Source organism: Ciona intestinalis, chromosome 1, assembly GCF_000224145.3.
Source record: "Ciona intestinalis chromosome 1, KH, whole genome shotgun sequence".
Lineage (NCBI taxonomy): Eukaryota > Metazoa > Chordata > Ascidiacea > Phlebobranchia > Cionidae > Ciona > Ciona intestinalis.
Window position 1 is genome coordinate 8,628,363 of NC_020166.2, and position 9,924 is coordinate 8,638,286.

General features: G+C 34.8%; 3 protein-coding genes across 3 annotated transcripts; all 3 read left to right on the plus strand.

Moving 5' to 3' along the window:
- Positions 1-182: 182 nt before the first annotated feature.
- Positions 183-5,853, plus strand: LOC100185199 (4-hydroxyphenylpyruvate dioxygenase). The gene is made up of 11 exons (XM_026836598.1): positions 183-292; positions 605-631; positions 766-828; positions 1,182-1,276; positions 1,585-1,720; positions 2,203-2,399; positions 2,885-2,962; positions 3,385-3,619; positions 3,887-4,009; positions 4,301-4,417; positions 5,180-5,853. The coding sequence occupies exons 1-11, from the start codon at positions 290-292 to the stop codon at positions 5,261-5,263; spliced, it is 1,158 nt and encodes a 385-aa protein (XP_026692399.1). The 5' UTR covers positions 183-289; the 3' UTR covers positions 5,264-5,853.
- Positions 5,854-6,458: 605 nt separating this feature from the next.
- On the plus strand, positions 6,459-8,039 carry LOC100178979 (nicotinamide/nicotinic acid mononucleotide adenylyltransferase 3-like). The gene has a single exon (XM_009864191.3). It carries the CDS (start codon positions 6,481-6,483, stop codon positions 7,306-7,308), a length of 828 nt encoding a protein of 275 aa, XP_009862493.1. The 5' UTR covers positions 6,459-6,480; the 3' UTR covers positions 7,309-8,039.
- On the plus strand, positions 7,330-9,780 carry LOC104265354 (putative phospholipase B-like 2). Its single transcript, XM_009859156.3, has 3 exons — positions 7,330-8,279; positions 8,774-8,901; positions 9,608-9,780. The coding sequence occupies exons 1-3, from the start codon at positions 8,050-8,052 to the stop codon at positions 9,763-9,765; spliced, it is 516 nt and encodes a 171-aa protein (XP_009857458.2). The 5' UTR covers positions 7,330-8,049; the 3' UTR covers positions 9,766-9,780.
- The last annotated feature ends 144 nt before the right edge of the window (positions 9,781-9,924 follow it).

A 9,924-nucleotide genomic window follows, 5' to 3' on the forward strand; every position in this document is an offset into this window, starting at 1 on the left:
ATTAAGTTCATGCTGTATTGTGGGTTTAATAACCAATATTTTATCTTTATTGTTTTTAAAAGAAACATAAAATTTCTGTTACAGTTTTGGTTTAGTAGTTAGGGGTTGATATTATAAAATTAGGCCTATACAATAAAATACTCGTTCTGCTGGTACAATAGGCTGTACCATAAAATACCTTGTAGTTTTTAAAGTACAAAGTAGTAAAGTAATATCAAACCAACTTGTTTTTTCAGATTTTATATTCATTTATTTTGTTTGTTTAGTTTTACTTTTGCAATCAATAATCATGGTAGGCACATTTTGATTTTTGATATCGTAATCACATTTTAAAATTAAACTAACTTTATTTTGTGTTGCAGTTGTTACTATTGGTGTATAAAGTATATTTTATATATTATTTACGTTTTTATAAAGTAAATATTTTTTTATAAGTTTTGCCTTTGTGGCCCCCCCCCCCCCGCATTTTTTTTTGCATATTTTAACAATTGTTTTCAGTCTTTTTTAAAGATAAAACGTATGGCTTGTTTATATATAAATATATATTTTGGAATACAACAAATTAACCGGTTCATATTTTCATATAATTTTGATGTTTTTGCAGACTTATCATCAAAAGAAAGGAGAAAAGGTAATTGTCAAGTTATCATAATTTATAACATACATATAACGTTAGAAATTTTCAGTAAGGTAAACTTGTTAAAATGCAGTTGCACTCACGTTGAAATATGCAAACAGCATTATCGATTATATTTTATATTTCAGCACGAAAAAGGGGAATTTAAATGTTTTGATCATGTGACATTTTGGGTCGGAAACGCAAAACAGGTTTGTATTTATAAAGTAAATCTAGTATTTTGTTTAAATTAAATAAAAGTATAAAACAGAAACAAATTTAGTATAAACATATATATATATAGGTATATATGTGTTTTTTAGAAACATTTGCATTGTCCCCACTTTTTTACCTTTCTATATGTTTAATCCAACGTTCTTTTCAAACAATAGTCCTTTTTTAGGCAGAGGTGGATTACATTTATTGGCTTACTGAAATTATTTTAATATAGGCCTACCATTTCCGGTGGCTTTTTCACATAATTATATTATTTATTATAGACGTACTGTAATTATTCTTAAAATAAACTTTAGTTAAAAGTAATACGTTCTATACAAATACACAGGCAGCGAGTTTTTATTCCACTCATATGGGGTTTGAACCTTATGCCTACCGTGGTCTCGAAACAGGAGAAAGAAACGTTGTCTCCCATGTTGTAAGGTGGGTTTGGATGTTATTTAAAGACCCGATGCCGTGGCATAGTGGTTAACGTGCCTGCTTGTAACCCATAGGTATTGGGTTCAAGGCTTGACATTGCTACCATTATGGGCGTATATGTACAGGTTTTGTTTATGTTGTCATTTGTATTATGTTGTAATTAATTACCCACAAAGTAACATACATGGTAACCCCTAAGCAGGCACAAGGTATATGAAACAAAACACATGGTTATAATGTCTGCTGTTGCCTTTTAAAAGTAGATAAGTTACATTGATTTATTTATTATTCCAACTCTGTTCTATTTCCAGACAAAATGACATCATATTTGTGTTCCAATCTGCTTTAAACCCGGGCAACACTTTATTTGGAGATCACATCACCAAGCACGGGGACGCAGTGAAGGATGTCGCGTTCACTGTGGAGGATTGTAAAGCTCTTGTGGAGGTAAAACTACTAAGAAAAAAATTAAAGTGAGAAATATGGTACTCTGGGGTGAAATGGGACACCTTCAGCACATGATATCCAAATATCTTGATCGTGTTTTAAACAATTAACAACGGTCTATGAGAGTCGTGAGGATACGGTTTTATATTCTTAATTGAATGTTCTTTGTTTACTACCAAATAGGACGAGAAAATAGAATGAAACGGTGTCCCATCTTTCCCCACCCTACTATATGTAAAAAAAAAATTAAAATTGATTTCTATAACATTGGTGCCAAACATTTTAAAATGTAGAGGAGGCAGGGATAGTTAAAACGCCAGGAATAGATAAATCCAATATATTTAGTATTCAGTGATTAATGCAATGCAGAAATTTCCAGGGTTGGCCTGCCTACCCAACCACCCCCTTTTCGCATGCATGAATACTGTAATACCAATATGTTTACGATATTTCTATTAAATTTATATTATTTCTATGTTCAGGCGACCAAAAAGCGGAGCGAGGTTGCGGTAGTGAAAGATGTTTGGACCGAGAGCGATGAAAATGGTTCGGTAAATTTTGCGATTGTTAAAACGTACGGTGATACAACGCACACACTGGTGGAAAGAAGTGGTTACAAAGGATTGTTCTTACCAGGGTATAAACCTCCACTGTTCGTGCCGGCTATATATAGAACATTGTAAGTATTGGGGATTTAACCTCACCCACATAGAATAGAATGTGCATATAAAGTATTGGGGTAAAGGGCCAACTCTGGTCTAAATCCCAGGTCCCATGGCGTGCCTCACTGTAGGACCTCACCCATATAGAACAGAATGTGCGTATACAATGTTGGGGTAATGGGCCAACTCTGGTCTAAATCCCAGGTCCCATGGCGTGCTTTGCTGTAGGATCTCATTCTCACCCATATCCTCGCACGGCGGGGCAACGACATTCGTTATAACACGGGTGTTCTGTTTCAAACACCCTATGCCAGCTTACGAGTTATCATATATGGAACTTTGTGGGTGATAGTTTGGGGGAGTTTTATAATAAATACTAAATAAATTTGTAACCTTTTCTGTATTAAAAAATGGCAATGGCAAGTTTCAACATCTGTAATTTTGTGGGTGATAGTTTATTTTGAACACAAGTTTAACACCAAACCAACTAACTTGTTGACAGATCAGTTCCTGCCATCCACCACATCGATCATGTAGTTGGAAACCAACCCGACCTGAAAATGATACCTGCTGCAGAATGGTGAGTTTAGTTTAACTTGCGATATCCTCGTGCGCCTGGGAAATGGCGGTCGTTGTACCATTATGACGGGTGTTCTGTTTCAGACACCTTCTGCCAAATTACCATGTGGTATTACAAACATAAAGCGGGTGTATGAAACAGAGCAGCAGTGTAACAACTTGAATGCGAGCATGAAGTGTATGAATACACCATGTGTGATGTGTGTCTGGTGTATAAGGAGACACCCATGTTATAACTTAACAGTGAGCATGAGGTGTTAAATACACCATGTGTGTCTTGTGTATAAGAAGACACCCACATTATAACTCGACAGTGAGCATGAGATGTATGAATACACCATGTGTGTCTGGTGTATAAGAAGACACCCATGTTATAACTCGACAGCGAGCATAAGTTGCATAAAACTGACACAACCACCACAGGTACGAGAACAATCTTCTCTTTCATCGATTCTGGTCGATTGACGACGACCTGATGCACACTGAGTACAGCGCTCTACGATCCACTGTTGTTACTAACTTCCAGGAAACGATAAAGATGCCTCTTAATGAACCAGCACCCGGCAAGAGGAAGAGCCAGATCCAGGAGTATTGTGAATATAATGATGGGCCCGGGGTTCAGCATATCGCAATGCATACGAATGATATTATAGCAGCAGTAAGTTTAACTTAAATTATATATTTTAAACATTATTACTACAACCTCCTACAATGTTATTAAGTTATATTATGCCTCCTACCTTTGAGGAAGTGGCGTAACTTCTTCAATGGCGCTGTAGGACCCGACCCATATAGAACAGAATGGTAAAGTTATTAATGAATGCCCTGCCCACCTTGCCACCCCATGTTTGGCGCCTGTAACTTTTACTTTTGTTTTATGCTTATTTTTTAATAACTACTATTTCATTTATTCCCATTTAACCAGATTGAGGCTTTGCGATCACGCGGCATGGAGTTCCTTACAATCCCCGATACATACTACGTTAAATTGAAGGAAAAACTTTCCAAATCCAAAACTAAAGTTAAGGAAGACATGGATGTTTTGCAGGTGTGGTATATACTTTATTCTTCTTTTATTCCAGGGTTAAAAAACTATTTACATGTATAACTTGCTGGTAAATATGGAAAACCTTATTTTTATTATCATGTATTATTTATCTTCGCATGACGGGGCAACAACAGTTCTTATAACTTGAGTGTTATGTTTCATACACGTCGTGCCCGCTTACAGCTACCAACAAGGCAACACATATGTAACTTTTTGATAATGTCCTTTTTAAATGTATGGCAGACAATTTAAACAACCCTCTCTTTCTAAATGTTGAAAATTTATGTTCAGAAACACAAGATTTTAGTTGATTTTGATGACAACGGTTATCTGCTCCAAATCTTCACGAAACCAATGCAGGACCGCCCAACTTTCTTCCTGGAAGTTATTCAACGTCGTAATCATCATGTGAGTTTTCCTTCTTAGCCTGGGGACCGCACCCAATCTTCTATTTTATAATTTGTAATCTAATTATCATGTTAGTAGGTGCGGGGTGTCATTAGGCATTAGGCCTAATGTTAAGCGGTGCCTGAACCAACTGTGGCCTAAATCAGAGGTCCAACATGGGGCCAGGTTGTAGGACTTATTCGAACTATGATGTCTACTTTTTTACAAGGGTTACAAGGTATATACACAAAACAGAAAGTAGAGTGCATATTGAATAAATGTACCTTGCTCTTTTTTCGCGTGGCAGATAAATGACAGTTTTTATAACGGTTGTTCTGTTTCATACACCTCGTGCTAGCTTACACTAACCTCGTTTATATAACTTAGGGGTGTTTTTTTGTAAGGCTAAAAAACTAGACAACTGATTAAGTATAATAAAATGGGCAAAAATCTGCTACCAAGTGTCTAAATAAACAAGCAGAACTAGTATACTGCATTGATCTACTACTTTTTTTTACATACATTTTTGCTCGTAAGCAAGCACGATGTGTATGAAACAGAACACCCGTGTTTTAATGACTATTGTTGCCCGGCTATGCGAGGATAAATAAGTTACATAAATGGTAACTTGTGACGGGCACAGGGTGGATGAAACACAAGACTTGTGCTATAACAACTGTTGTTGCTCTGTTATTTTATTCTTTTATTTTCCAGAGGATCGGGAACATCCGTGTTAGAACGACTGTTGTTGATAAAATAAGTTACAATAATTTTTTTTTTCAGGGTTTTGGGGCTGGGAACTTCAAGACTTTGTTCGAAGCGATTGAAATTGACCAGGCAGCCCGTGGGAACCTCGTCGCAGAATAGATATCTTATAAAATAATTCAACATAAATCCACCTCAAATATTAATGTTTGCTAATATGTAAAAATATTAATTAATTTTTATCAATCAAATGTGAGTATTTCAAAATAAATGTTATATAGTTTAAAGTTAGATCCACCAAATGGAAACCCATCTGTGTATTATCATTGATATATTATTATGTTTAATAAGTCTGTTTTATCTGGGGTTAATATATATAAAGTACTGTGAAGGTTGTCCCATATTTCCTAATCAAGTTTTTCAACAATTACTAACAACCCTTTTAACCTATAACCTTTTACTATCTATGTAACATTGATATGAAAATAAGACGTTTTAAAATATAACTTCACTTATGTATTTTAAGAGATTGTATTATATCTGTTTTTCCACTACTTTTAATGAAATAACTTCTTAATTTTAGAGTGAACTTTGCTTTTAGCTGTTTTTCAGTGGTTTTAATTATTTATCTGTTTTGGAAATTATTTAATGAAATAGCATTGTGAGCAAATAATCTATGCTTCAGTATACACAACTGTTGAAACACATTTTGTATTAAATTTATGCGCAATAAAAGTTTGATGTGCCCAAAACTTGTGTGTTTTGTTAAACAAAATGATAACTGAAAAATAATCATCAGAAATTTGAAATGGTTTGCCAGTACTGTACTAATAAATGGTTTAGTTACAAAAATTGGTATTTTTAAAGGTGTAATTCAAAATGAACATAATAAGCCCAACGGGCGCTATAATACCGCAGTGTAGACTATCGGGCGCTAATGGTCCCATGTTGTTTATCTGTTGAAACGAAAGAACATAGAATCAGCCTATTTACTTTGGTTGAAACGACAGACGGAAAATGTTGATAGAGTAAAAGGTATGCTGGTATAAAACTGCTTGCTTTGTATTATTTAACGCAGTCTGTCAGGAAACACCCAGAAAACATTACAGAGAAAATAGAACGCACAAAAAGAAGGGGGTATATCTTAAAGTTGTGGTTTATTAATGTAAACATTTTTGTATTAACTCGTAAGCAGGCACAAGGTGTATGAAACAGAACAACCCCGTTATAACGACTGTCGTTGCCCCGCTACGCGAGGATAAAGTAAGCTACATACATTCATTTATTTGTTTTAAAACTGTTTAATTATATAGAGGTTGAGTTAAAATTTTAATTTTGTTTGCCTTTTTTAATGCAGACTAGGAATTGCAAATGCGTTTATGAATTTGAATAGCGTAAAGATATGCGGCTTATTTAACTTCTGTTCTAACAAAGTAATATTTCGAAAATTACCTGGTGCTGTAACTTTTGCAAAAAACAGCATGACACAGCAAAACAGCAAAACAATGAGTCAGCAAGAAGTTGGGTTTATTTTATGTGGGGCCATAAACCCTATAACCAATATGCATTTGAAGATGTTCGATTTAGCGCGAGATTATTTTCATAAAAACACAAATTTTAAAGTCAAGTTTGGCGGAATTTCCCCAACTGCTGATTCTTATGGAAAACCTGAACTTGTGAATGCAAAACATCGGCAGAATATGATCAAGTTAGCTTTACAGGAAAACTCCTGGGTGTCTTTGCTTGACTGGGAATCTAATTTAAACAAATGGACGCCTACGGAAAAAGTTTTAACCCATTATAAACAGAATGAACCTAAATGTAAAGAACTGAAGCTATTTCTATTATGTGGTGCGGATTTAATGCAGTCTTTCGTCACCCCTGGTTTGTGGAAAGAGAGCGACATTCGTAAGATTGTCAACAACTTTGGATTAGTTGTAATTACAAGAGCAAGTTACGATCCACGTGAGTTTATAAAGAGCTCACCTCTCATGCAAGAACTAAGCCCTAAGATCCACATTGTGGAAGAATGCATAGAAAATAAATTAAGTTCAACTAAGATAAGGAAAGCTGTTTTAGAAGGAAGAAGCATCAAGTACTTAACACCTGATGTGGTAATTGAATATATCAACGAACATGGATTGTATCAGAAAATTGAACAAAGTTCGTTTAATGTTTTGGCTCCTTTTAGAAACAATAAAGAATAATAAAATGTTCAAGCTGTTTTTGGTTATGTCTTATGACCTGGGGATTTAGGCCAGAGTGGGCTGAGTCGTCCTTATTTCTTTATTAAAACTTATTCTATTCCATATGTAAGTGAGGTTCTATAGCATGGCACGCTGGTGACCTACAATTTATACCAGAGGCCGATTGCTTTCTGCCAAAAAACGATGAATAAAATGGCCAAAGGGCACATAATTACAATCAAGCAAACTTAACCTTTTCACATTCTTTTACGAAAAAATGCACATCCTATTGTGTGTTACTGCTATCATAAAAACACTTTAAATTTTTTGTTTATTTGTTTTATATTCTTTACCTATTAAACATTATATATATTCGATATTATGTGCTTTTATTTATTATTGTATAAATATTCATACAAGCTGAAAGTTCAATAAGTAGCGATTACAAAGTTTCTATTATTCTGTTATTGTACTTTCTGCATATTCAGCTATCCATACAATACTGACATTTGCAGAAAATCAATTTAACAGTTTGATAACAGCTTTAAAAACTTGTATTACCGTTGTAGTGTTATGATAATATATTACTCATATAGTAATATTAATACCTGTTTAAAATATGCAGGAAAATGAATTTCAAAATATTTAAAAATATTTCTAATACTGCTTTAGTGCTATTCAATTGTACCATACCTACTGCTATAGCTCCATTGTAGTAAATATACTGATATTAATATCTTTGCTTACATTGTAGGCAGGAAAATGAAAATGAATTTTATATTTTATCTCGCCCTACTTGTTGTGCCATGCTATAGTTTGGTACAAGAGATGTCTAAGCCCCAACCTGCAATTTTACATAAGATACACTTTGTTGATGATGGATACAAGCTTGTGTCAATGTATGCGTCAGATGAGGGGATGAAACTTCATCATAAATTGCCGGAGAATGTTCTTTCGGTGGCAACGTTTAAGTCAACTATTAATGAGAATGGGTAAGTAAAAAATAAATGTGACTTATAGCTCCTTGTGTGGTGGGGTAACGACGGTCGTTATGACACAGGTGTTCTGTTTCATACACCTCGTGCCCGCTTACCAGTTACCACGTATGTAACTTATTTATCTTCGCATGGCAGGGCAACAACAGTCCATATAACAAGGGTGTTCTGTTCATACACTTCGTGCCTGCTTACGAGTTCCATGTATGTAACCTTGTGGGTGATTGCCATATCCTCTTGTCTAGAGACGAGCATTCTAACCACTGTGTTCGATTGAAATATCCAATTTCCCTTCATACCTTTGAACCTACGTATTAATTATACACATAGAACCACAATTTGCATCTCCCATAATTATGGCCCTATTACATTAACTAATAAAGCAGTCTGTGAGTTAGAGTAATGGGTCAATTCTGGCCTAAATCCCAAGTTCTCAAGGACATCACCCATATAGAATAGAACCTCATTAACCTTCACCCCCCTCAACACAGATGGGCCAAACTCTCCATAACCACCAACCCCACACATAGCAACAAGAAGCAAGCTTATGCTGCTGGTTATTTAGAAGGAACTGCCACAAAGTCAATGATTGAGGACAACTGGTTCAACACCATTGGAGGTAAAATATTGCTCCATTTAAACATAATGGCTCATAGATATCAAGCCTGGCAGTGTGGGCAGGCCAACCATGTTTTTTGCACTGAATTAATCAGTCAACATTACAACCAATAAATTTAAAAAATAAAAATATATATATATATAAACAAAAACAAAATAAAACATTTTTTTGGAACTCCCCCTAATTTTCTGTCTGGCTGATCCTCTAATTGTGTATGTATGCATCAAATCTAGGGTGGCAGGGCAGGCCAACCGTGTTTTTTGCACTGAATTAATCAGTAAACATTGGGAACAACAAGTTGAAAAAATTTTAAAAAGAATAAAAAAAAACGTTTTTGGAACTCCCCCTAATTTTCTGTCTGGCTGATCCTCTAATTGTGTATGTATGCATCAAATCTAGGGTGGCAGGGCAGGCCAACCGTGTTTTTTGCACTGAATTAATCAGTAAACATTGGGAACAACAAGTTGAAAAAATTTTAAAAAGAATAAAAAAAAACGTTTTTGGAACTCCCCCTAATTTTCTGTCTGGCTGATCCTCTGATTGTGTATGTATGCATCAAATCTAGGGTGGCAGGGCAGGCAGTGTGGCTTGGGATTATCCGCATTTCATTAACCAGTATAAATTAGAACCAGAAACTATTTACTCTCTGGTTTAATAAAAGCTATTTAAGCTCTGGTTTATAAAATTATTAATATTTTTACAACAGACATGTGCAACCCGATGTCAACGTTTTGTTTAAATTTGAAGAAGTTTCTGGAATCGAACATGGAATTTATGATTTCTATGATTAAAAACAATCCAGATTCGCCATATTGGAAACAGGTTCGTAGTTGTGGTGTTAGTTGTAGGGAGAAGTGGTCATAATCATAATATTATGTTATGTTTACTAATGTTTATTGTATGTTAGGTATAGAAATTGGAAATTTANTTCTCGTTGTTATGATTTCCATGATTAAACATTAATTGTGGAAAAAGTGGTCGTTTACTAATACTAAGCTCACAGTCGAGTTGCTTAAGTATTTT

Excerpts from the sequence above, each read along its gene's own strand:
- LOC100178979 (XM_009864191.3), top strand. The coding sequence starts at position 6,481 with ATGAATTTGAATAGCGTAAAGATATGCGGCTTATTTAACTTCTGTTCT.
- LOC100185199 (XM_026836598.1), top strand. Across the intron at positions 1,277-1,584 it reads GTTGTCTCCCATGTTGTAAG|ACAAAATGACATCATATTTG; the intron begins GTGGGTTTGGAT and ends TTCTATTTCCAG. Across the intron at positions 4,010-4,300 it reads AAGACATGGATGTTTTGCAG|AAACACAAGATTTTAGTTGA; the intron begins GTGTGGTATATA and ends ATTTATGTTCAG.
- LOC104265354 (XM_009859156.3), top strand. The coding sequence starts at position 8,050 with ATGAAAATGAATTTTATATTTTATCTCGCCCTACTTGTTGTGCCATGC. Across the intron at positions 8,280-8,773 it reads TCAACTATTAATGAGAATGG|ATGGGCCAAACTCTCCATAA; the intron begins GTAAGTAAAAAA and ends CCCTCAACACAG. Across the intron at positions 8,902-9,607 it reads CTGGTTCAACACCATTGGAG|ACATGTGCAACCCGATGTCA; the intron begins GTAAAATATTGC and ends TTTTTACAACAG.